The 27,840-nt window shown below is 38.1% G+C and overlaps 1 protein-coding gene across 4 annotated transcripts in view; it reads right to left on the reverse strand.

Annotated features, from left to right (window-relative positions):
- mybpc2a (myosin binding protein Ca) overlaps nt 1–27,840 on the reverse strand; it is a 35,574-nt gene that overhangs the window by 2,178 nt on the left and 5,556 nt on the right. Inside the window, exons 2-28 of one of the 4 annotated variants that reach the window (XM_079868822.1) lie at nt 21,070–21,102; nt 20,949–20,963; nt 19,122–19,139; nt 16,834–16,848; nt 16,193–16,276; nt 14,425–14,573; nt 14,229–14,346; nt 13,818–13,866; nt 13,260–13,316; nt 10,949–11,121; nt 9,738–9,870; nt 9,420–9,544; nt 8,878–8,983; nt 7,827–7,987; nt 7,545–7,710; nt 7,228–7,334; nt 7,118–7,147; nt 6,880–7,022; nt 6,349–6,508; nt 6,129–6,233; nt 5,338–5,526; nt 5,094–5,228; nt 4,774–4,941; nt 4,239–4,327; nt 3,926–4,121; nt 1,131–1,270; nt 75–234 (exon numbers count right to left, since the gene is read on the reverse strand). In XM_079868822.1, coding sequence (XP_079724948.1) covers nt 75–234; nt 1,131–1,270; nt 3,926–4,121; nt 4,239–4,327; nt 4,774–4,941; nt 5,094–5,228; nt 5,338–5,526; nt 6,129–6,233; nt 6,349–6,508; nt 6,880–7,022; nt 7,118–7,147; nt 7,228–7,334; nt 7,545–7,710; nt 7,827–7,987; nt 8,878–8,983; nt 9,420–9,544; nt 9,738–9,870; nt 10,949–11,121; nt 13,260–13,316; nt 13,818–13,866; nt 14,229–14,346; nt 14,425–14,573; nt 16,193–16,276; nt 16,834–16,848; nt 19,122–19,139; nt 20,949–20,963; nt 21,070–21,102 — 3,024 coding nt within the window. Of the gene's footprint in view, nt 1–74; nt 235–1,130; nt 1,271–3,925; nt 4,122–4,238; nt 4,328–4,773; nt 4,942–5,093; nt 5,229–5,337; nt 5,527–6,128; nt 6,234–6,348; nt 6,509–6,879; nt 7,023–7,117; nt 7,148–7,227; nt 7,335–7,544; nt 7,711–7,826; nt 7,988–8,877; nt 8,984–9,419; nt 9,545–9,737; nt 9,871–10,948; nt 11,122–13,259; nt 13,317–13,817; nt 13,867–14,228; nt 14,347–14,424; nt 14,574–16,192; nt 16,277–16,833; nt 16,849–19,121; nt 19,140–20,948; nt 20,964–21,065; nt 21,103–27,840 lie in introns of all 4 variants that reach the window. The other 3 variants (XM_079868823.1, XM_079868824.1, XM_079868825.1) reach the window with 3 other exon arrangements.

Genomic DNA, 27,840 nt, shown 5'->3' on the forward strand with positions numbered 1-27,840 from the left:
TCGTGCACTAATCGTCATGTAATGCAACATTCAGTGTTTCGAGATTAATTTTTAAACCGCCAGTATGCAGGTACCTGTTTTGCAGATGACAGCTGTGTTTTTGCTGATGCCAGCATCATCGCTCATGCCACAAATGTTCTCGCTGAACACACGGAAGGAGTACTCATTCCCCATCACCAGATCAGACACGGTGCAACTAGGTCTGCGATTGTGTTCAAGAACCGTGAACCACTCCTAAAACAAGTAAGAGACAGATTTGTCGAGAAACAGCCATGCCAATTAAAGAACCTCTGAATTGAGAAACACTGAAGAGACATTTATACACCAAAAGTATTGTTGACAAACGAACAGTACATTTGTACGCTTGCTCTGTGCATTGCTTTCATGCTGTCATTGGCCTTGTGGGTACATACAGACCTCCATTTCTCTATCCACCATCGGCTAGGATATCCCCTAAGTTTCCTGTGCTACTTCTTGTCAAAAGTTCTAAATATACAATTGAATTTTTTAATTTTTAGAATTAGAACACAAATGTTGCTTTATATATTTAATATAAACACTTTTTGCAAGATATTCCCCCGGTTTCACAGACAAGGCCTAGTCTCAGACTAAAATGCATGTTTGAGCTGTTCTATCTGAAAGCAACTTGCACTGATATATCTTAAAATATGTGAGTGCCATTGTTTTGTCTCAAGATGCACACCAGTAATGTTTTTTTCTAAGGCCCGTTTATAAAAGCTACTTAAAAATCCTAATTGAACTAAAACCTAATCCTGGCCAAATATAAGCCCTGTCTGTGAAACCAGGCCATAGGGTATTCTTTTTTTTAAATCCATACTCTAGGCTACCTACAACCATTCAGGTGTGTTTATTTATTGATTTGAAACTTCTAACAGCCAAAAATATTTGGTGCAGGCTGGTCAAGTTCTTACACCAGACTCTATAAGCTCATTAAACCATTTCCTCATGGAGAAATGGGTCCTCTCTTAAACGATTGGAAATACACAATTCTCTATAATGTCACTGCATGCAATAGCATTAAGGTTTAGGGGCCTAATCAAACCTGCTAATTAGAAAGGAGTGTCCTCATATATTTGGCCAAAACTTTCCTGTTGCTGGTCCAGGTTTACCTTGGTTTTCATGTCGGCCTTTTGAATGGTATAGCCAGTGATCTCCGCGTTGCCATTGTCTTTTGGAGGCTTCCATTCCAAAGCAGCATTGAAACCCCAAACATCTGTTACAGTGACAGCCATCGGTGGCCCAGGCTTGTCTGTGAGTATGGGAATGAAAAGAAAAAAATGACTGTAGGTATTACTGTAGAGCTTGACACCGATACACTGTCCTAATTTTAACCATGAGACTAATTAATGTATGCTAATTGGAGAAGAAGCTACAAGTGAGTGAGCAGAGGAATGATAAAAATGAAAGAGGGATAAAATTAAATGGGGAAGAGGGTGAAAACATGAGCGTGAGGTAGAGATAGTGAGATCATGCTACAAAAAAAAAAGAGAAAAAAAGATTGAGAGCGGGAGAGTTCGAGTTTGCGGCTGGGAGCGGTTGGCATTAATCCTGGCCAAGCTGCTGGGATGCTGGCAGCAAACTGTGACTAAATGGCTGTCTGGCTCATCTGAAGGGTTTTTTCACTCTCATTAGCTTACCTCCCAGCGGGAACACCGAGTGAGTGTCCCCTAATCCTATCCTAATCCCGTTCAACACCAGGAATAATCCAAACAAAACCCTGCAGAATAATCCCTGCAACTGAACTGACCTATGACATCCTCAATTTTGATGAAAGTGTAAGTGTTTAATATGAAACCTTTCTGGCAGTTTAAGAGTTTGAAATTCAGCGTCACTTTTGAAAGTGATCCTCAAACAGTTTCCATGGGTTAACAAAATGAACCTGACTCACACTTCACTTCCAAAATGAACCTGACTCACACTTTGTAGGGAACTTAACTTTTTGAACAGTGCAGTTTAATCCTTTAATCTTATGTCATCACTGAATTTGTGGCCAACTATGATGTTGATGTAAGTGATCTACAAATGAATTTGCAACTTCTTCAACATCCTAAATAGTCAAGTAACCTATTTATATAGTGCTTTATTCAATACAGATTGCCTGCTTTATAGCAGCTTCACAGTAATAAACAAGAAAATAACAATGAATTTAATTAAATTTTGCTGTAAAGCAGCTATACAGTCGTTATTCAGCTCGAGTTCAATGTTGATTCAATTCAGTTCAATAGTGTCAATGTTGCAAAATTCGTCAATTATGAAACAAAGACGATTTAGCGATAAAGCAGCTCTGCAAGAGTCAGTGGTATCATAAACCAGCTCAATTCAGTTTTATTCTCATCTGATAGTGTCAGTGCAGTCAAATCGACAATATAACTGAATATTAAGGGCCCTATTTTAACGATCTGAAGTTTCAAACAAACGCGAAACGCAAGTAACTTTGTGGGCGGATCTCGATGCAAATCTAAAATGGGTTGGTCTGAAGTAGCTACATTACTCATAGGTGTGGTTTGGGCGTAACGTGCAATAAACCAATCAGAGCGTCATCTCACATTCCCTTTAAAAGCAGACGCGCTTGTTCCATGGTGGATTAATGGATCCATGGCTATTATAACGGCGGATTTGCCAGGCGCATGCCAGGAGCGGTTCACAGCCGAGGAGACCGACGTTCTCATCAGGGCTGTAAAAGACAGAGAAGTGACATTGTATGGGGATGGGAGAAACCACTTTGTCAGGTGTCCTTATGTACCTATGTGTCTTGCCACTATTGGTCAAACAGGTTTGATCTGTCATTACTACAATTAGCCTGAATAATTTGGGTAAATGTGTAAGCTAGATTTATGCCTTTTTTTTACATCTCCATGGACACCACAATGATTCGCCTCGTGTGGTAATATTTTTCCTTGTAATTATGTATGGTTTGCAAAAATGGGAACTACTGCATCTGTGTAGATGAGAGAAGCAAAGTGTGTGCGTGTTGTGCACATGCTACATTATGGCCAAGCATGCGCCCTTAAAATAGCATCTGAATAACGTGCCACTGACTTTAGACTAGGTTTTTCCTGGTCTGTGGTGGAATTGTTTTCTGAAACTGCAAAATAGCACCAGGGAACGTTTGCGCCGGAACACGCCTCCTCTTTTCGCTGAACCGTCCCCGTGAGTGCAAGTTCATTCCCTAATTTACCGACATGCGTCTGTGGAGGGAAAAGTCGGGTGCAAAACAGGAATGATATGCGTCGGTGTACAAAGTCAGTTGTGCTGGGTGCAAGATAGGGCCCTAAGTGTCTTTTAAACCCCAGCTAAGCAAGCCAAAGGCAACAGTGGCAAGGACCCCAAACTCCATTAAGGTGTCAGAAATGGACAAAAATCCGTGGGAGAAACCAGCCTCAATACAACGTAAAAGCAGGAATGGCTCACCCAGATTTTTTTCTCATCTATTTTTGTATCTAAACTGTTGGCAAGGTAAAACACTCTGTGTCTTTAAATTCACCTCAATGTCACCTTTAAACCATCACCACTACTGCTATATACATTGTGACGGATGTCTTTAGCCATCGCATCACATCTCATGCTGTTTTTTGAGCATCGTGCCAAGAGCATTGCATCTTCATGACGGCATGTCAAGTTGAAAAAACTCAGAGAGAAGGCTGGGTATCACTCAACATAGCTTTGGGAAGCTTGAGGTCATATCCCGATCCCATTCCACTTTCCCATCTCCTGCTGATTTTTCTCCTCATGTGCTCTTATCAACTCAACTCAAAATTATCACAAATATAAAATTAATATTCATGTCTTTCAATTAAGACCAATTATTCAGGCAACCCACAACTCTCTAACTCTTGAATTTGAAATTATGTTGTTGTGCACATCCCTATTAAAACATTAACCAAATCACTTTGTTGGCACTAACCGACAATCTGGATTTCAATGGTGGCTTTCTCCTCCATGTTCTCAATCTGCACGGACAGGGTGTACTGGCCGGAGTGCTCTCTGACCGCCTGCCTGATAAACAGGATGGTGTCGACACCAGTTGTGCGGATATTCACAAGCCCTGTGTCAAGAGGTCCGCCATCCTTGGACCAGGTCACCGTTGGACGTGGTTTGCCCTGATAACAGTTAACATGGTCTAAGTTAATAATTTGAACTGTTGTAAAGACCAGTATCTGAATAGAAAAGTAGCACTACACAAGTACAGAGCAGAACAATGTACGTGCATGACTGACCTGGAAGGGAATGACAAGGTTGACCTTCTCACCCACTCGTTTGATGTACTTAGTCCTAAGCTGCCGAGGGAGGCGGATTTTAGGACGCTCTGAGAGAGGAGATTGAGAGGGGGAAAAGACAGAAGAAAACGTGCTGAAAATGACAACACACACAGTGGGGTGTTTATATACTTCATGTTCAGTGTGTCACAGACAAGTGTGTTGTGTCTGTGTTAAATCTGTATTTGAGTAGTTAAAGGGATAGTTCACCCAAAACTTAATATTCTCTCATCACTTACTCAAGAAGATCTTTTGAAAAATGTCTTTTTTTTGTCCACACAATGAAAGTCAGTGAGATCCTATGTTGTTTTGAGCAAAATTTAGCTCTATTTTTTCCGAAAGAAAGGAACTGTATATTTTAAATGCATACAGTATATTTGGTACATGAACTAAAAGCTACAAACTCCCATTGTGATTTCATTGAGAAATCTAGAGATCCTCCTGAGAGTGTGTTGTATGTTGTTTGTGTATGTATGAATGTACGTGAGAGTCTCACCAACAATCTCCCGAATGGTGACAGCTTGCGCCAACACAGCTGGAGGGCTACGGCCAGCGATGTTCACAGCTGTCACCCTGAACAGCATCTTCTCTCCAACAGGCAGCCCTCTGACCCTGTAACTATTCTTCTCAACAGGGGTCTCGTTTGCCTGCACCCACTCAGTGGCTGTGAGTTCCACCAGGGGCAAAGTAAGCGGAAAACCAGCAAGATATGTAAACATGTCAAAAAATGATCAAAAAAGATTACTTCACTGTGATGGTTTGAAACTGAGATGGCACTCAATGTCAGCTCTATAGCAAAGTTGCGTTGTGCCTCACCTCCCTCAATGCAATATTCAATGATGTACCCATCAATGCCACCAGCTCCAATCCTCTCAGGGGGAAGCCACTTTAAAGCACAAGTACCATCTGTAATGTCGTCCACCATCAGTCGTGTTGGTTCACTAGTTGGAGCTATGAAGGAGTAGGAAAACAAAGAGAATGAATGCTGATTGAAATACGTTTGTTGAGAAAGCAGTACAATAAATCCAAAGTTGCAGCAGACAGTCGGATGAGAACTAACCAATGGGCATGAAAGGTTTGGAGTTGGCGCTGGGCTGGGAGATGCCAATGCCATTAACTGCAAACACCCTCATCTCATATAGCACACCCTCAATCATCTTCTTAGCCTCATATGTTGTGGACTCGTGAATGTCAAAGTTCAGCTTTGTCCATCTAGAAGAGCCCTTTTTCTTTCTCTCCATTAGGTAACCTGGAAGTACAACTAAATTAGTAAGTGGTATCCTACACATGTGAGAAGATTTATAACCTACTTAAATATTTTCTTATGTATTTCCAAGAAGCAAGACTGACAACATAGTCAAAATATTACAAATATGTAATGTTGGTAGGGATGCACGATATATATGCCACCATATCGGCATCGGCCGATATACGTTCATTTAACTAATTAATTTAATATGAGCGTTTCGGCCCGATAAGAAAATTTGGCCGATATCTTAAAGCCGATAGATAATGGATTATTTCCTTCAGCCGAGACACATCAGATGTGCACTGTTCACCATAATGGTTTTGAATAGCTTGAAATATGATTGGAATCACTTCAAAAAGGAAAATACAGTTAAGTGCAACATTTACAGCGCAAGTCTGTCATATAGGTTACATGAAATTATAATGATAACTTGGGACATGGCTTTTAATGGTGAGGCTCTCAAAAACTATATAAAAATTTGGATTTAGATTTATCAGGCAATATATCAGTTATCGGCTTTCAAATATAAAGAATTATCAGTGCATCCCTAAATATTGCCTGTCAAGTTCGAAAGAAACATAAATGGTAAAGATCGGTTTTACCTTTCACTGGAACTCCACCATCAAATTTGGGTGGATCCCACTGGATTGCAGCAGTGTCCTCACCCACTCCAGAGCATTTCACATTCTCAGGTGGATCAGGCACATCTGAACACAGCACAGAATAAATACAGGGATGAAGAGCCGTATGGAACAGATGGGACATAGCAGATAGTGAGGATAGAAAGAAGAAGTTGCAGATGGTTAACATGTATGAACTCACCAACTACCTTAACCATGACATCAGCCTTGTCCTCTCCTGCTGGGTTGATTACAGTGATATGATAAAGGCCTTCATCGGATCTCTCTGCCCCTTCAATCACAAAGCAGCTTATGGTCTTCCTGGTCTCCACTCTCACACGGCCTTCAGCCTCAGAGATCTCCTGCATCAAACAAACGTCATGTTTTCAAGCATGTGTAATATATTAGAGATGTTACATTTCAAAGTTGATTTCCATATCCTATGTGATGTAAGAAAATGAGAGAGAATGTGTTCCTGCTGGAAAGATCAGCCTGGATTTTGCTGGTTTATTTGAGTGAATGGGGTCATCCAGGATGGTCCTAATTAGATAAACTGGTTGACTATGGAAGTCTCGATGGTTAAGGTAGGCTAGTAGAGACTCAATTCGAAAAAACATGCTGCTAGTCTTTTCAGCAGGGTTTTATCACTGAATCTGATATGAAAACAAGCCCATATGTGTTCTTGGCATTGCTTCAGATGAGAGAATGTGACAGTTTGCCAGCAAGCTCTCACAGTATCTCCTTTTTTCCAGCAGACAGTGGGAGGTGGCTCCCCTGAAATGTCAACATCAAACCGGAGCTTGTTTCCTGCAACGACGATAATGGTGTTTTTGTTGACCATGCTGCCAGTAGTGTCCAGGTGGATTTTGGGTGGTTCTAGATGATAATAGAAAGAATTTTAAATAACATAACAAAAATGTCACCTTACAAAACTTGAATGTTAAATTTGTTGATGCAGGTAAGACATTTACCTTGACGAGGAACATAATCAATCTTGATCTCTGGGAACGAAAATATAGATCTAGGTCAACATTGAAATTTAAAGCCTGATTTAAAAAAAAAATCAGATTCTCTCTCTTACCCAAAAAGTTGAGTTTGGCTGAAAGGGAAAGAGCGTATCCATCTGGTACGAAGGTGTAATCTCCTGCATCCTCAGGCTTCACGTCATCTATCAACAGCTTGTGAGTCCTGAGATATCAAGATCAAAAATGTTACCACGACATAAGAAGTGTATGCCACATTTTTGTCCCCCGAAAAAGCAATGATGGAGCAAAATGGACATTTCGATGACTAATCTGTTTTTGTGTCCAAACATAAAACAATATTAGTGAGGTCAGGGACAAGGTGAGCTTGCTTATGCATGAATCGATAAGGGTGACTGTCAGTGGACCGATATACCTGCCGATGTGTGTCATTTTGATGCGGTCACTGGGAATGACCTCCACCCCATCCTTGTACCACTTGCCAGTCACTTTCTCATCAGACACTTCACACTTGAAGACAGCCTGCTCTGCTGCCTTCACTGTTAGATCAGCTATACTCTGCAAAACCTCCAGTTCCTTCTCTATAATAGAGAAAAAGGGGCCATGAGGCAATTAATACTAAAAATAAATAATGAAATATCAGCCAAACGGGGGAAGGGCTGAGAAGGGAGAGTTTTTACTTTTTCAAAAGAAGTACCTTCCACATCCAGCTCTCCCTTGGACTCCCCTCCGCTAGTGTGCACATAGTATGTTCCTATGTCCTCTGTGGTCGCCTCATTGATGATGAGCCAGTGCTTTGTCCCATCTTTCTTAAAGCGATACTTTCCATCTCGGCTCAGTTCCACTCCATCCTTCATCCTGAGAGAGATGAAGAGAGACAGAGGAAGAGCAAGACAGAGTGAGGCAAAGATGGAAATAATGTTCATAAGGAGAAACTGAGGAAGGAAATCTATGCCAAGATGACTGAAGATAAAATGGGAAAGATTGGGATGAGTACAAAGGAAACATGGATGGACAAAATGGGACATGACGGAAAGATGTACAGCAAGAAAAAAGAAACTTGACAGTCCAGGCCTTTGGATACAGCAGAAGACAGTAGTGATAAGAGGATCAATATTGAAATTTACTTATGATACTCATATTGTATGAAGAGGATTGATCATTTTAGAGCTTTTATCATTTATTTAGCATGAGAACTTATTTACTCTTAAACTTTAAAGTGGAGAAATTAATGTAGTGAAGAGTACAAGACTGGAAACCTTCCATCTGCTTGTCTGAACACGAACAGAAATGTTGAAAAGCACAAGCAGTCACAGACAGCGCTCAACCACATTGCTCATTTAAACAGAGAGAGGTAATGACAGAGAAAAATGCATCATCTAAAACTAAATGTGCCATTTATTATAGGCTAATAGGTTTTTGTGGGGTTTGACATGACTATAATCATTGTTTAATTGTTCATTGTGTTCTATAATTGTTGGTAATAAACTAAAAAACAAACAAAAAAACAGTCAGATAATTTGCCGTTTAGTCCTATTTAATGTTAATAATAGCTCGTTAATATTAAATGGCTATAATTAGCGATATTGACCTTGATAGTACTGGAATTAATTTAGTCAGCTAGTCATTTATTGAGCATTTCAATTTGTGCAGCTGGCCAGTTTATTTGTAGGCCTGTTGACTGAACAAAATAAGCTGGTCACCGATTAACCAGGTCAGTGTGTCACCAGTTTGGTCCAGTATCTCACCATTTCACACTGGCTGATTCTTCAGACACTTCAACTTCAAACTCCACCTTCTCCCCAACCACCACATGGATGTCATCCAACATCTTAGTGATGGTGACAGGGGGTTCTGGTCATATAAACACACAAATAAGTGGTTAATATATTCAAACACACAGTAGAACAAAACACTTTTACAGCAGAATGAATATGAACCACATTACAGTTCTATATCTGTATATTCTGTACAAGATGACAACAGGGGCAGATGGCAACTACAATCCATGAAGAAATAAAACAAAAATTATACCTTACATGAAGTAAAATAGACAGAAGAAGCAGAGACCTGGCTCAAAACAAATGGCTCAGTAAAAAAGGTAAGGACTGACAGAATAGACAGAGTTTTAAAATAATCAATAGGGCAGATGGCTACCACTCAAGGACAGACGGGACACAGGACGGCGACAGATAAGACAGAACAAGTGAGACAGCTGAATTTACATAGAGGGGGTCTGCTAATGATCCCAGTGATGATGATGAAGATGATGATTTTAATGACTGTGTACCTTGGACAAAGACCTCAGTGAAACTCTTCTCCTCTCCAACCACACATTCATACGCGGCATCATCAGCGAGGGTGCACTTGTTAATAGTGAGCTTACGGATACCACCCACACTCTCAAAGATATATCTAACAGGGAGAGAAATTCAACACAAACCTCATGTAAGGCATGGAGCATCAACCTTCCCATCATGCCCTGCTGTGACATTGTCTTTTCCCCATCCTTACAATCATCATCAATGATGACCAGTGCTCATTTCGGTCTCTCTAAGTGTTATACAAAATAGTATTTTTTTAAACACACAAACACACAGGATCATACTTGGCTGAAGGTTTGATCTCCTGTCCATTTTTCAGCCATTTGACTTGAGCGTTGGGGTCAGACAGCTCAACACTAAGCAGTATTCTCTTTCCTTTTTCCACAGAGTAAGCAGGTTCCATCTTCTTTAGGAAAGCTGAAACAGAAATAGCACTAACATAATACAATCCTTACAATCCTCAACCACCAATTCCAAAACTTTTTTCCTTGGTTTGCCAACAAAATTATATATTAGGGTTAGACTTGAACCCAGGGACCTTCGTATGTACAGTACAGGCCAAAAGTTTGGACACATTACTATTTTTAATGTTTTTGAAAGAAGTTTCTTCTGCTCATCAAGCCTGCATTTATTTGATCAAAAATACAGAAAAAAATGTAATATTGTGATATATTATTACAATTTAAAATAATTGGTTTTCAATTTATTATACTTTAAATTATCATTTATTTCGGTGATGCAAAGCTGAATTTTCAGGATCATTACTCCAGTCTTCAGTGTCACATGTGACATCCAGTCAATCACATGATCCTTTAGAAATCATTCTAATATTCTGATTTATTATGAGTGTTGGAAACAGTTCTGCTGCCTAATATATTTGATGAATAAAAGGTTAAAAAGAACTGCATTTATTCAAAATAAAAACAATTTTTTTTTTTATATATAAATCTTCTTTATTGTCACTTTTTATCAATTTAACACATCCTTGCTGAATAAAATTATTGATTTATTTAAAAAAAAATAAAGAAAAAATTACTGACCCCAAATTACTGACCAGTAGTGTATATTGTTGTTATAAAAGATTTCTATCTTGAAAACATTTGCTTCTTTTTTTTCTTTTCTTTTTTCTTTTTCTTTTTTTTATTCATCAAAGTATCCTAAAAATGTATCACAGGTTATGAAAAAATAATCATATTAATCATATTAGAATGATTTCTAAAGGATCATTTGATAGACTGGAGTAATGATCCTGAAAATTCAGCTTTGCATCACCGAAATAAATGATAATTTAAAGTATAATAAATTGAAAACCAATTATTTTAAATTGTAATAATATATCACAATATTGCATTTTTTTCTGTATTTTTGATCAAATAAATGCAGGCTTGATGAGCAGAAGAAACTTCTTTCAAAAACATTAAAAATAGTAATGTGTCCAAACTTTTGGCCTGTACTGTATGTATGCATGTCTGTGTGCATCCATCGGGTGTCTCACCATCACTCTTTTTGGGCTCCACCTTCCTCATCTTCTTAAGTCTTTTGAGCATGCCCCTGAGATCAGTGATGCCGTATTCAAAGGCGATCTTCTCATAGTCACATGGTTTGGCATTTTTCAGGATATCCCAGACATCCACATCCACCTCAGGCTCCTCCTTTTGCTTCCTCTCTCTAAGGTACATATGAATCAAAAATATGGTTAATCTTCACATTTGGTTGAGATTGACTGTTTGTATATTTGGAGTCCTAGTGACCCCAGTGATGCTGTTTCCTTCTTTAATTCTATTAATAAGTTCCTGTGAAATTTTGTTAATAATCTGTTCTCATAAGATTAGGAATATTATTAAACCCCCATTGCAAATCAGAGGCCGTATTCACAAAGAATTTTAAGGCTAAAAGTAGCTCCTAACTGGCGAATTTAGGAGCAACTCCTAAAAATAATGGGCGTGTCACTCGTAACTTTAGGATTCCTAATTTTTTTGACTAAGAGTAATTCACGAAGCATTTTAGCCCTAAAAGTAGCACCTAAGCCTGGGACAGCTTAAAAGAATTCGAGAGGACTCCTAACTCACTAAGACCTATTCACAAACCGCTTTTTGTGGCATTTCACGTTGCGATGTTTTGAAATGCGTATGCGGCGGCTACAGGAGCTTCCAATCATGAGGGAACAATTTTGCATTGTAGGCATAACTAGGGATGCAATAACGCCACCAACAACAACCAAAACTAGACTACTCATTGCATGTAAACTATTTGTAACGTTTCATTGTGAATCAAATTAAAATGTTCTTCTCTTTGCAAACGTAGGCAGAGGCATAATAGTGACAGATTAATTCAATAATGTTGCAAAGATATTGCATCAATCCATATGTTTCATTAGGCTACTAGGCTATTTGTTTGGCCTTACTCTTTATTCCTTTAGGCTATTTATTCAGTTATTCATCATCTTCCGTCCTTCGCACTACTTGTGTAGCGCACGCATTCTCAGACCTGTCACTCATCATCGTAGGGGAGGTGTTTGGAATCATTCCCGCGTTACAATCATCAGCCAATCAAGGTGGTCACTTCAGTCAAGCTCGTGCATGAGTAATGACGTCATCCATAGCAACGAAGACTCACTCTTAGTTTAGGAGTTGTCATTTTTCTTTACTAAGAGTAGGTCTGAAAGGCATTGTGAATAACTTTTAAGAGAAAACTCCTAGCTAAAATCTTTTAGTGCGATTTAGGAGTACTCCTAGTGGTAAGATAAAATGCTTTGTGAATACGGCCCTAGGTTTATTGGCAAAATTTACAGACTTTCAGCTGTTTGCAATGAACAAATCAAACAATAGTAATTGAAATAGCTCAACGAAAACTGGTTGCAGCCGTTGATAGCTTTCTTTTTCTGCCCCGTCCAGGTAGTATAACCACTGTTCCTTTAACTTTGAACGTGCAAACTATGCTTCCAATGGTGTCTCTAGGAACACTTAGTGCCTTCACTATCTTTTTGCATCCAGTTCCTTGTTTGTGAAGGGTGATGATATCTTCTCTTAACTTTTTTGACTTAGCCATGCAGTCAAACGTGACACTCAACAAACCTAGTCAGATCAGATATTAGATGTGTTCTAGCCCAAGCGCACCTGGTGCAACTAATGAAGCCCTTGATTAGTTGCATCAGGTGTGCTTGAGATAACACCTGTTTTGCAGATTTGTGCTGTTGTGAGGGATTCTATTCAGCGGGTTGAATAATTTTGAGACTGCAGAAGTCAGTTGCATTTTAAGTTGAATTTGGGGTAACCAAATTGAAACATTTGTTGTGTTGAGCTATTTCAATTACTTTGTTCGATTTATATATGTGTGTGTGTGTGTGTGTGTGTACTTGTACAACTATCTTTGTGAGGACCAGTTTGAGTTTTAGACCACTGGAGTGAGGACAAAGAGAGTAAAGTGAGAACATTTTGGCCACTCACAGTTTTAGGGATAAGGTTATAATTAGGTTAAGGGTAGGTTTAGGGTAAGGGTTCGGGTTAGGCACTTAGTTGTGATGGGTAAGGTTAGGGTTAGTGGCTAGAGATTGCATTGTGTCAATGAATGTCCTCATAAAGACAGATGTACAAGAATGTGTGTGTGGTCTTACGTGGTCTTATAAGTTCTCTTACGACCTCAGACAGAACATAATGATTAAAGTTAAAATCTAAATCAGATTTCAACAGTGAATAAATGACACCATGCATCATGATGGTTAAAGTGAAAATTAATAACTTAATCTGAACATAAAGTAAACAGATTAAGATGAAAAAAACATAGAGGGTCTAGAACATCGTACAAACCTTTTTTTGAGTAAACCACTGAAGTCCAGTTCACCTGCATCCTCTCCTGCATCTCCCCTAGAGATTAACAAGATGCATACAGCATCTTAACCAACATTTACATTTATGAATTTGGCAGACAGTTTTATCCAAAACAACTTTAAATTTTATCAGTTGATCCCTGGGAGTCGAACCTATGACCTTGGTATTGCTAGCACCATGCTCAAATAGTAGATCAAGAAGTCTGGCTCAGGCCTAGGGCTAAACCTTTAACTCCTGGAGCTGGGACCTGGAACCAAACTCTCAGACATGAGGTAAAACACCTCTTAATCCATCTGTGAGATTATTACTGCTTAGAAGAGCAGCTTCTGGCAGCAGACTGCTCCCTCAATCATATGCAAGAGCATATTATATTGCATGTATTAACATAAGGTGCATAAACCACTAAAGCTGTAAGTACACTTACAGTAAGCTGACAATATGAACAAATATATGATAACAGTACATTGAAACAATGTGAAATCAAGACATCTACAAGTTACAAATGAGTAAGAGACACATACATACAAACAAACTTACGATCGTTTGAATGCCTCCAAAATGTTTGTTTGCTTTGTCTCTTCAGCAGCTGAAGGAGGAGATGAAATTCATAATGATGATTAAAAACCGTGTTTGATTTGCTCCACAATCTGATTACTGTCAAAGCCAATAAATGTGTAGAGGTGATTTACTAAGTGCTGCAAAACTAACAGGAGGATCTAATCAGCTAAATACCTACTGAATAATGAATCAGCTGTATAGACTTGACGTAAAGTCTGCTCACACACACCAGGTGTGTATAAACTGACTTTATTCATCTGAAAAAAGTATTATATGCTTTATAAATGTCCAATGATGTACATGAGGATCTCCAACTCTCATTACCAAGAGGTACTAGACAGATTCAGTGATAACTTGGGATTTTGTACCCATAACTGCGCAATATCCTACCGTCAACGGTGACTTCAAACGTGCAGACTTCACACTTGTCTTTAGATGTGACCTCACAACGATAACCTCCAGCATCCCCATCCACAGCCTTAACAATGGTCATCTCATAGGTGTATATCTGGTATCACAAAATGTAAATAGTAACTCTGTGCTCTAGTAAACAAATCTAAAATAAAACACACTGTCCCTCACACACTTTAGTGTTCCTATCATAGGTTTCCTTGAACTGTAGGTGTTTTCCAGCCTTGCTGCCCAGATCCAACCATTTTCCCTTCAGCCACTTCATAGCTGGCTTCCTTAGCAGCTGAGAGGAGTCCACCTTAGCCACAAATGTGACATTTTTCCCTGTTACCAATAAAATGAAGACATGAGTAACATTGCTGAACTAAATTATTCATTATTTATTATTAAATTATACATTAGTCATTATTACATGAATCTATATACAGTATGTATATAGTATATATGGTGTATGTGGACCATATATGTGACCATTTATGTTAATATATTAAGCAATATCACACAAGAAAGAGTGCCACTGTTCTCAATATTGGTCATTTCAGCAAGATTGCATGTGATATTGATTGTATATGACAGCTGAGTAATTAATAGTCTAAGACTAGTCTAGACATTAGACTACAGATACATATTGCCAGTTACTTTGTGTAATTTTGCTCCATCAACAGAAATAGTTTCATAATAACTAAAAGCTGATCAACTGTTGGCAATCTCTGAGCAACACATAGTAGTAGCATTTTTTTCCAGAAGGAATGTTTATGAATGAATCGGTTGAGTGAATGATTACCTGATTTACCTGGACTGTGCCCTGCCTAACTCAACCCAAGCTGCTGAGTCTTTAGCCATTTTCAAGAAACTGCTGAAGACGCATTTCTTTTGGCAACACATGACCCATCAATACTAACACTTACTATTCTATATATATAAAAAAACGTGTACTGTGCTAGACTAACTGGGACTTATCACAGCACTTGCATATTGCTGCCCTATTGTTAGTTTGATTGCTTCTATTGCTCTCATTTGTAAGTCGCTTTGGATAAATGTAAATGTAAAATGTAAATGATTAAATGACTCAATCATAATTAAAAGCTGGTTTCGTTCTCTAAAGCCCGGGACACAAAGCCGACATCAAAGAACAAGCGCTGACGAAAGCTGACTGTGTTGTTGCCTCTCGTTGGCTTCGTCTCGGCCAAAAAACTGCGCTTGAACACATCAAAAGGACTAAAGGCTATACCATCAACTAGCACGTGCATAGAGTCACGTGCATTTCGTCTGCATGTAAGTAAATATCTGTCTATATCAGCCGGTATCAATAGTACATTTTTGTCATTCAAAAAGGGAAACCGAAACTAGGACTGCAGATACACAAACCGTAAACAATGCAATCCCTGTTCATAATTTTGAATATCAATCACGCTGATTACTTTCTTCATTCCAATCGGCTCATGTTATTATGAAAATATCTGTGCATTGAATGTTCATGTAAGATGAGAAAATCATAACAGCATTCTGTCTGTATCGTCTTGACTTCTTTGCTCTCTATCATCACTTTCGCTTATTCTCGTGCACTCATTCTCTGAACGGCCAGAGTTTTCTCTCTCTCTCACAGACGGCGATTCAACATCCAGAAACGGCCCAAAAAACCCAGATGGTGTCCGACTAGAGCCAACGTGCGGAACACACCGAAAGACCTAAGCCGACCGATGCTCAAAAATGGCCTGACATTGTCTGACGGCTGACCGTCGGCTTGGTGTGTCCCGGCCTTAAAAAATCAGTTTTTTAAACAAAAAAAATGAGTGAATGATTCAATGACACATTACCTATTGGCGTAACTGTTTAACCTGCAGAACAATTGACAAAAAAAAATAAAATACCACTAATTTTCTATTTAAATTATAGACACAGCAGAGTGAATTCACCGGTGCAGATGTGGTTCAGAATCTCACCTTTATTGACAGTGACACTCTGAGGCTTCTCCACAAACAGGCCACTTGTCTCAGACATCTGAGGCTCTTCTCCTGGGACATGTTCTACCGACAGAGTCAGAGAAACAGTGTAAACTGATATGAACTGCTGAAAGCTCACAGTAATGGACACTAAGACTGGCTAGTCAACGATGACTGACAAGAGGCTGAAAAGAGTAAATAAATTATGATATTTACTGTTCATATTGATGTGTAAGCAGCCTGGGGTAAAGCTTCCCTAAAACATTTAGCACCATCTAGCAAACCTATACCCATAATTACAAAACAAAAACAAAACAGCTATTGATTATTGACTCTCACCTTTCAACCTTCCCAGATCCTTAAACCGATAGTTCACCCAAAAGTAAAACTTCTGTCATCATTTGTTCACCATCATGTCTTTCCAAACTTTATGACTCTCTTTCTTTTGTGGAACAGTTTTTTTAGTAGGGTGAGTAAAAAAGGACAGAATTTGAATTGTTGTGTGAACTACAATTTTAGGATCTGCTCTGGGATGTGAAAGACACTTACAAAATTTCCTTTTGCATGAAAAATGAAGCAATTTTTTTTTTCCTCATGTATATGTCATTGACAATACATGCTAAAGGATTTGTGTGTCTTACCATCCTCAGGCAATTCTGTATTAAAGAAAAAGAGAGAGAAAGAGTGGGGGAAACCATTAGGAAGTTATATAGGGGACAACATTAGGGCTCTTCTAAGACATTCATATACACATAATAACACAAATACATGTTGAAACTGACATCCCTTTGTCCTTCAGTTTTTCAGAACGAAAAGGTGCATAGCTGTTATTTAAGTTATTTTCTCTACAAACCAGTCATTCCAATCCAAACAATTTAAGTGTCCTGAAACCCATTTTGATCGTAGTGGCACTGTTTTTTGGTCGGTTGATGCTGGTTGAACTCAAGTTATTTAGATTTGATGGCTGGTTATTTAAAACATATTTTGACATTCTTTTCCATCTCAACATCAGAATCAGATAACATCTCTACAGAAAAGGCTGACATGAAATAGCAAATGGCTACATAAACTATCCATGGTGGGATCAGGCCCGGATGATGCATTTCCATTTCCATATATTCCATAAAACCAGAGAACAAAACCATCACTCTCTGTTTTATGTTTATGCAAGTTAACGTGATATACCGAACAAGGATAAAAAGTCACAGTTCAATGCATAGTTTGGCTTATATTTCAAAACAGCTTTGCATAAGGCTCTTACTGGAACTCTGGTTATATAGTTTAGACCCAACCATCCTTATAAAGATGATTTACCCATATACACTTAACCCAGATTAGATAGATGTAGAAATAGTTTAACACCAATGTCAGTCACTAAACATATACACAGTGGAAATGCTAGTCCAGCTCTGGGTGTCCTTACCTCATGTTGCTAAATGTCCTGATAATCACACTATCACACCCTAATGCTGGATCTCATACACAGATCCAGATATTTCCAATTGTGAAACTTTTAGAGGGACAACCACTTCAGAGTATCAGTATACTGCATAACCTTGGCTTCTTGAACGGTCACCGAATTTCTATTCCAAGAGGTTAAATTAAAACAAGGTCGAAGACATCGAAGCAATGTCTGTCATGATAAATGATCCATAAAAGTAACACCAACCAAATTAGTCTGAATGAAATAGTATTACATTTCTTAAAATATAATGTAAAATGGTGGTCAGAGATTGAAATGAAATATCTTTTGGTTTATGCACTCAAGCACACATACACTGATATATACTCACTCTAATAAACAAAGTATATATCCAAATTTTTTCAAATTAAACAAATTCCATCTAAACTACAACTAAGGGATATAGTTTAAGGTGCTGTAAACAATTTTAGCCACTCTTGGACTTTTTATGGACCTAACCTTTATGGAATTAGACGTTCCAAAACCCAAAGCCAGCCACCCTCAGGTTGAGTCATCGCTGTCATTCCATGCGGTATGTGGGCCAGAAGAATGTGGGAGATGTGGGCCACAACTGGGCCAGATGTCATTTGCTATCTGTGTAATACCTAAAGAAGCTATTCGCTAGCTTTTCCCCTTCAGTAGTGACCACCATCCTGAGCTGTGACATCAAGTCGATATCACACTTTTAAAAGACCTCCTAAAATGATGTGGCACTGGTAAAACATCTAAATTTACAACAATTAAATATTTTATTAAATATTTTTGAATGGTGGTCAATGCAGGAAGATGCTATTTGTAGCCAGATGGCTGCAGGGCCATGCTAACTATAGGTAAATCCTGACCGTTGTTGATGGTGTTTACTAAAATTAGAACTATTAAAAATCTGCAATTTCAGTAATTGAAATAAAGCTGAAATAAAATACAAATATTTCATGAAAAACTTACACTGAACTGAAATTAGAAATATTGCTTTCCTACTTCCACTGGTTTGCCCAAAATGTTTGACGTGAAGAAAGTATCTTCTGTTTGGCTAAAAAAAAGAACTTAAGTGATATCTGTCAGGTAATAGAGATTTATTTCCATTTGCCTAAAATTATTTACAGCACCTGTAGACGCTAAAATATTTATAACAAATTCTGGATGCTTTGGCGAAACAGACAACGGAGATTGTTTTCTGTTATTGTGAGTCTCAAAACACAATTTGTTCGCTAAAGACCACTGACCAATGAATTAAAATGAATGAAAATTACTCTTGCTGGCATTCGCCAAAGCAATCTCAGATTCAAACCATTTGTTTGCTTGTTGGTCTTATTTTGGCCAGTCAGAACCCCTGTGACAGGCCTGTGGACCACCGACAGAGACAGTGACTGACATTTAGTCATATGCGCAGTCACAGATAAGCAACTAGCACATTGACAAATTTTCACACACACATAGCGAGCCAAGAGGAGTGTTTCTTTCCCTTACCGTCGCGGCCCTCATCATCTGAATTAAAAGAAACAATGGAAGCATAATGAGGTTAAGGCAGCACATACAAAGAGACGGGTTAAAACACCAACATTACTACAAACTACATCCGATGTCTTGTCCCTGGAGTCTAGAGCTGGAGAGAAAGTTTAAACCAAACTGGACAAATAAAAAAACAGCACCTGTCAAACACTGCCAACAATTAATAAATGTCACTTGTTTTGATATTTAGTTGTATAAAGCAATGACATTTTAAGAGTCCACATACTCTTTGGGGTCATTGTGGGCTGTTTGCACTGAAATATAAAATACATTTGAATAAAAAAGTGCCCTAATGACCACACATGTTAACACCATTACACTGTGTACAGATCACACCTTTCAGCCAAAGCTTTTGCTCTCTTCCAGAGGGAACGATTTGTACCCCAGTGCGGGTGTTAATTTTAAGACGTCAAATGCACAATAACATGAACTGAGAAATGGAAATATGTACCATATATGCACATGTGCGCTCTGGTAATGGTCTGTATTATAATAATAGCTCACAATCAGATTCAGTGTTCAAAGGAATGCATACATTACATACACCAATAAATGCGCGCGTGTGCGCGCACACACACACAAAATGCAATCACACTTTTATCATAATGTATTTTTGATCATAAATTAAATTCACTAACCAGTATAAATTATTTTATCTTCTGTCTTGTTTTCAAACTCACACTACAATTGTAAAAATAATAATAATTTTCCTAATATTTTTAATAATAAAAAAAAAATAAAAAAAACTTGCACTATTGTCAAGTAGTATTACTTATATTTAAAGCAAATAGGAACCAGTTACAACACTAACACATTTCATGGTTATGTAGTTAGTGGTCAGTATAAAGGAAATAACTAAATGTTTATCATTGATATGAAGCATAATTCATAATTACTATCAAAAGTAGAATGACTGTAAATATTAATTCTAATATGTACTCTACTTACAGTTAAAAAGTGTTTTAAAACATTATTTTCCAGAGAAAACTGTTTACTGCATTCCCACATTCTGCCATCTAAACAGTAGTGACGGCATCTCCCACTCCCATTGGAAAAAGAGTCATATACTGTATATTTTCAAATAAATTGGCTTACATGTTTACTTTAAAAAAATGTACATGTTTTTAAAATGCATGCAGCAAAAAGCGATAAGAAATTGTCTTCTACAGCACAGCAAGCTCGGCTTTTGTTTATAATGTATTTTCAGCAGTTAAGTATGCTATAATGTTATTTATGTATGTAGAAACAATATACTGTAATTTATGTAAATTGTATCATGTAGATACATAACAGTAAATAAATATGGTTCTGCATGTGAACATAGTTAGTTAAATTCACATTTATTAAAGCCGGCTGTGCTTCTACTTATAAAGGCAGGAGATCAAGTCAACCATATTAGTATGTCTTTATGCATGATGATGAATAATTATATTGTTGTTCGACTAAGCAATGCACTAGATATATGTGCCAATATGTAAGCAGAATGTTAAGTTAGAGCACTGCTAGTTGGTTTTAGGTATGATTCATTGGCGTATGCTGTATCTAAAGATGAATTGGAACACATTCAATTGATGTGTAAATCAGCACACCTCTTACTTAATCCTAATCCTAACCCCCTGCAGCACACACACACACAGACACACACACACACACACACACACACACACACACACACACACACAGTCTGAGCAAAGCTCATCTGTAGAAGCAAAGCTACCCCTTGTACTCTTGGCAGACCGAATGAAGACATGGCGTTCATGACAAGATTCAGAGCAGTTCACCCACCTTCTGCAGGCTTATCTGTAAAATCAAAGATACAGAGAGTGAGCCCGACTGCTTTAAAATGATTCATTACATCAAACAGATTATGAATATTTAGTAGAGTCAATGAAATGCATGTACAAACCAGCAGGGGGAGCTTCCTTCTCTCCCTTGGCACCTGAAAGAAATTAAATTTATAATCACAGTATTCAATTGGGGTCATGTTAAAGTACAAGTTAAAACTCTTAAACTCATATTAGTTTTTTTAGAATGTAAATCATGAAACTGTCCGAGCAGGTTAACACCAAAAAATTCTACTTGACTTGAAATACATAGATTAGATATGCGCATACATCCTCATAACAAAACATTTTTTAAGTTGGCCAAACCTATTCTCAAGTCTGCAAGTATATATATAAAAAAAAAAACTTTTTTTTTTTTTTTTTTTTTTACAGTTTATTGAGTGAAGGTAGAAGGTATTTTGGAATACAGGCATCTGAGCCTCTCTGTCCGTTCCTCTGGTCAACGGTAGGTGTAAACAGCTTTGCTACATGGTACCACCGTCACCCTCCAAGTCACAATCTTGGCCTCGGATTGACTCTGAGTCTGGAGGGTCTCTTCACTCTTTAGTGTTAAGGATATGAGACACCGAACTTGGCCTTGGTACTGAGGGTCAGATTGCGTGATCTGCTTGCATACTGAAGTTTTGACACGTCTATTTTTGATTAGGTTTGTCTTTCAGAGCACAGTATGTTAATGGATCTCAAGCACTTCTGGTATATCTCCTCATCCCAGAGGAGTTCGGTGGGGTACGGTGATCTGGCAAGTTATAAATGCTTTCCTTGCCTCAGGATCTAAGGAGCTGGCTGAGATGTCCTCCCAAAAAAGAACAGAGCACCGGGATCATCAGACAGCTGAAGGTCACGTCTATACACAAACAGGGACCTGTAACAACTCCACAGGGAAATGCTCAAATGCTCAGAGCAGCTCTCACCTTACCCATGATGAATTGGTCTGACGGCGTTAATTTGTTCAGCTGAAATGTAGTTAAAAATCTTTGCTGAGGTGAAGGACCCAGTCAGCTTTTTATTAAAATGGCTCCATCCTCTTAAATCCATTGCTGAGACAACTGCAATGCCGTGCAGGCAGTTTGCTGTCGCTATATGAAAACCAACATAATTCTCTTGCTCTCATCTTGAACTCAAGTAAATATCTAATAATCATTGGTAAAATTCAGCTGATTAAGACAGTCTTGCTGGTTATGCTGGACATTCACTCACACATTTACATTTAGCAAAAACAGCATCCTAAAACATGTCCCAAAATTTGACTGAAGCTATATCATTTGTATTATTGATAAACAAAACTAAAACTATTAAAGTAGTTTTCATTAAACGAAAGATAAAAAACTGAAATGTAAAATGAAAATGTTGCCTTGGCAGCTAAGTGAAAAAAGTACTAAAACTGAAATAAAAATAAAACAAAGCTAAATAGAAAAAGAAAAAAAACTGATACACATGACATGACAAAAGCATGTAACATAAAATTACTAAAATGAAAATGAAAACCGAACTTATAAAAATAAAAGCTAACACAAAATATTAATAGATACTATAATAGTATGATCCTGATCTGTTCGGGTGTTCTCTGGTTTCCAGTCGTCAGCACTCTCTCCGTCTTGCTAGTCTTGCTAGTCTTGGTCCCTGTCACTGCTACATACAGCCACAGCGCAAAAAACTAACAGACACTCACTCACTCACAATCAACACACAAACACACGCGTTCTAAAAGTGTAGGTGTCATAAGAAGTCAAATGGAGGCCAGTGTAGCTCATGCTAAAACGCTAATGCACAGAGATGTAACTAAACCGCCTTCACTGCCACAGTGTTATTATTGTTAAACCAAAACGTATTAACTTGTATTTGGTAGCTGAAATAAAGCTGAAATAGAATATTATGAAAAAGTACAAGTAAAAAGTACAAGTACAAATTGAAGTACACACTTTTTTAATATATAAATTAATTTTTAAATATATATAAAAAAATCTAATAATAATGACAAAATTACTAAAACTTAAACTAAAATTAAAATGAAAACTGAAAATATAAAAATAAAAGCTAATTCAAAATATTAATAAATATTATAATAGTGTATAAATAATACTAAAATAACACTGCACATAACATCCCTTTTTTTAGTATTATTTTTCTCTTTAAAAGGGATGTCGATAATGATATATACACTGTAAAATCCAACAGTGATTCTAACTAACACTTTTTAGTTAACTTTACTTAATGTCTTAACTTAATTGTAAAAATCTAGTAATCTGTACTATTCACATACTATGCTTTGTTTACTAAGAAAACCCAAGTTAAGATTAATTGATTGGTTTGAGTGTGTGGTTTTTGAAATCTTAATGGACGTTTCACTCATTTCCTCCATTTCCGCAGTTATTTTTCTCTGTTTGCATTCACTCATTTCCCAAAGTCATCTTGAATGTTGAAATTTTAATACAACTGAAAAATTTGAGAGAACATCACATAAGCTGACTTCATCATAAATTGATGTTGATTTTCCTAAAATGTTTTTAGTTACCATTATGGCGATTAGTGATCCCTTTGGTTGGGCACTTGGAACTTCATTTATACTATCGTAATTCTCTTTCCATTGATGCAGCGATTGCAACAAGAAATCAGTTATTCGGTTTCAAAGGAAGAGAAGTAATATATTATATATTACTTATATGTATGTATGTATGTATGTATGCTAACACTTATGTCCTAAACACTTTGTGAAACTTTTAATTGGGTTTATATAATCCCTCTATATTTGTGACAATCTTGCAATTGATCATACTTGAGTCACACAGACTTCAACATTCAGCCTGCAAAACACAACAATGGTAACAATTATATTTTATTTAAAGTAAATCATCAAGTACTCTCTACAGTTATTTTTTAGTTACTAGAACTCTTGTGTAAGTGAACTATACTAACTAAGCATTTGTCAGTACCACATACTATTCCTATTTCACTTTACTTGTTTTTTTTTAAGGCAATCGGTTTGCATGCTTTTTTTAAGTAAGTCCAACTAATTAGATTTTACAGTGTTGATGCCCATTTGGCAGCATATCAAAAATTATTTTTATAATAAAATAAGTACAACTTTAGAAAAGTAAAATCTCACAATCTGACTGTATTTATTGCAGCCGCAACTTTATATCTCACAATTTGACTTTACTGATTATTTAAAACTTTTTATTTTTTTACTCTGAGGGAGGCAGAAATGGGCTTGCATAGAAGAGAGAAAGACAGCCAGACCAAGATCATGAGGTCAGTAAGAAGGACCCAGTTTAATGCGGTCATGTTAAATTAGCACGGAGAAGTCTCGGATATCTAAAAGTGCGTTACATAAACATCATATGAGAAAAGTGTAAACGAGCGGTTTAATGCCCTCTCGTCTCCTATGCCTCTCTCTCTGTCGATAATGTGAATCCATTTCCATAAATACAACATCTATGATTACATATCTACACCATATATAGGCTGGAGAATATTTCAGTTTTTACGTCCGTAATAGTTTCTGTCTGAAGGTCCTATTTTGCTAATCCATAGTTGTTTCAGATACGCCATCCCGCCCCCGGCGCCTGGGTCATGCAGCTATTCTGAAACCTAGAAAAAACAACCACACGATGCCCTGAAATTGAGTGCAGGCTGAAATGCCAGCATCAGCATTTGAAACTATATCATATACATGGCTGCACTCAGAATTTGCTCACTTTAGTTACATTAGCCTTCAGCTCTAGTACTCTCACGTTCACTTTGCTGACAAATCTCTTTCTACTCTCTGTTCCTCTCGCTTCGCTCCCTCACTCTGTTTGGCCGAGTAACTGCAGTCGAATGTTCACAAAATTAATCTCTCATGACATTTACTCCACTACTTCTCTACATCTCTTTCATGTCAGTTACATGTCAGTTAATTTCCTCCATTTTGACAGGCCAGTGGGGGAAGATTGTGAAGTCTCTCAGACACATCTCGGGATGTGATAACTGAAAGCAGGGGCCTCACTGCGTGTGGCCTTGGGTTAACATGTCTACCCACACCGCTATGCGTTAATGCCCTTCGCATATCACCACACATATGCTTCCAATGCACTCTGACTTGGCACATACAGTGTTGTACAAACAAAACCTGAAAGGATGTCAAGCTCAAATGTGTTTCGAGTGTGACAAAAAAAAACCTATGATCTCTGCCCTTCGTGTGGCATACTGTTATGTCTGTCATGACAACTCGCAGAGAGATTGACATGGTAATGGATGTGGCAATGTTAATGTATATGGTCTTGCTACTATCAATACATTCACAGACATTGCTGTGAGCATGTAAGACATTCTGCTGCTGTACATATACATTAAATAACCTCCCGTAGCAGATCTATACAGGTGGAGCTGGGGAAGGTGGAGGGTTTCTGAAAGTGCGCTGCAGACTGCTAACAGCAAACAAAGTTTGAAATGTTCATATTTGAAATGTTGAGCAGCAGCTCATTGGCCGCTGATGCCGGAGCAACCAATCAGCTGCGCTATGTAGATACAGCCCGTTCTCATCCTAGGGCGTCATACACTCACCTAAAGGATTATTAGGAACACCATACTAATACTCTGTTTGACCCCCTTTCGCCTTCAGAACTGCCTTAATTCTACGTGGCATTGATTCAACAAGGTGCTGAAAGCATTCTTTAGAAATGTTGGCCCATATTGATAGGATAGCATCTTGCAGTTGATGGAGATTTGTGGGATGCACATCCAGGGCACGAAGCTCCCGTTCCACCACATCCCAAAGATGCTCTATTGGGTTGAGATCTGGTGACTGTGGGGGCCATTTTAGTACAGTGAACTCATTGTCATGTTCAAGAAACCAATTTGAAATGATTCGAGCTTTGTGACATGGTGCATTATCCTGCTGGAAGTAGCCATCAGAGGATGGGTACATGGTGGTCATAAAGGGATGAACATGGTCAGAAACAATGCTCAGGTAGGCCGTGGCATTTAAACGATGCCCAATTGGCACTAAGGGGCCTAAAGTGTGCCAAGAAAACATCCCCCACACCATTACACCACCACCACCAGCCTGCACAGTGGTAACAAGGCATGATGGATCCATGTTCTCATTCTGTTCACGCCAAATTCTGACTCTACCATCTGAATGTCTCAACAGAAATCGAGACTCATCAGACCAGGCAACATTTTTCTGTCCAATTTTGGTGAGCTCGTGCAAATTGTAGCCTCTTTTTCCTATTTGTAGTGGAGATGAGTGGTACCCGGTGGGGTCTTCTGCTGTTGTAGCCCATCCGCCTCAAGGTTGTGCGTGTTGTGGCTTCACAAATGCTTTGCTGCATACCTCGGTTGTAACGAGTGGTTATTTCAGTCAAAGTTGCTCTTCTATCAGCTTGAATCAGTCGGCCCATTCTCCTCTGACCTCTAGCATCAACAAGGCATTTTCACCCACAGGACTGCCGCATACTGGATGTTTTTCCCTTTTCACACTATTCTTTGTAAACCCTAGAAATGGTTGTGCGTGAAAATCCCAGTAACTGAGCAGATTGTGAAATACTCAGACCTGTCTGACTCAGTCTGGCACCAACAACCATGCCACGCTCAAAATTGCTTAAATCACCTTTCTTTCCCATTCTGACATTCAGTTTGGAGTTCAGGAGATTGTCTTGACCAGGACCACACCCCTAAATGCATTGAAGCAACTGCCATGTGATTGGTTGATTAGATAATTGCATTAATGAGAAATTGAACAGGTGTTCCTAATAATCCTTTAGGTGAGTGTATATTGACGCTCTTGACATTTCGTCGACATTGAACGCACATGGCACCCTTTAGCGTCAATATGAGACGCAGATAGAAATGGGCCAGAAGGCGCCTCCTAGCGGTCTAACCCTAACCCTACACTAGACCTAAACCTACCCATAACCGAACAAAGCTCTGTGCGTCTCATATTGACGCTAAAGGGTGCCATGTGCGTTCGATGTAGACGAAATGTCAAAAGCGTCAGTATTATGACGCACAAGGATGAGAATGCGTTGCAGCGTTGGTAGATAAGGATGTGATTGCTAACAGATTGAGTTAAGGAACTATCAGCCTGTGTCATCTACAGTTTCATGACAGAACTTTGTATTCATTGTATACTGCCAATCCAGTATAATATTAATCAATACAAATAAGATGCATAATATTCAAAATGTATTGGTCTTGGGTCTGGGTCTCGGTTAATGTTATCAGGCAAGAACAATTCTTCAACAATGCTAAATCTGACAGTGCAGTCGTATTTACGCAGAAATTACTCTTCCAGTTCCTTTTAGTGAATCACAAATAGAAAAGCACAACCAGTGCAGTTCCAGTGACAAAAACTGTATATGCGCTTTCATGGGAGTTTATAACTGAAGTGAGTTTATCATTTTATTTATTTTTAGAGTATAATTTTTGACATTAGCTGAGAGATTAGCTGAGTGGACATTATAACCGAAATTTTCCACAATTAATTGATCAAAGTGAAACGGAATTGAATCAATTGGTTCGGAAAATCGTAAACAAACTGAGTCTGGAAATCTGTATCGATACCCAGTCCTACACTTTTCTGGGTCTTGCAGGGTCTGTGGTCCAGTTGCAACAAATGCGTTAAGTTAAGAAAACCTTCATTGTATTAATAACAAGGGTTTTTCTAATGTAAGGGGTCTGTTGCAACTGGCTGGTGGCCTTGACTTCAACTCTGATGTCTAATGAATTCCATTTTAAATATTTCAATTTTCAAAATAAACAGACACGGATGGGAACAGCCAAGTGATATATGTAGTGTTTCTAAGGATATCACACACAAAAAAAAGACAGAAAAAAAGAGATGTGTTTTCCCC

The sequence above is a fragment of the Squalius cephalus genome (genome assembly GCF_949319135.1).
Source record: "Squalius cephalus genome assembly, chromosome: 1".
NCBI lineage: Eukaryota > Metazoa > Chordata > Actinopteri > Cypriniformes > Leuciscidae > Squalius > Squalius cephalus.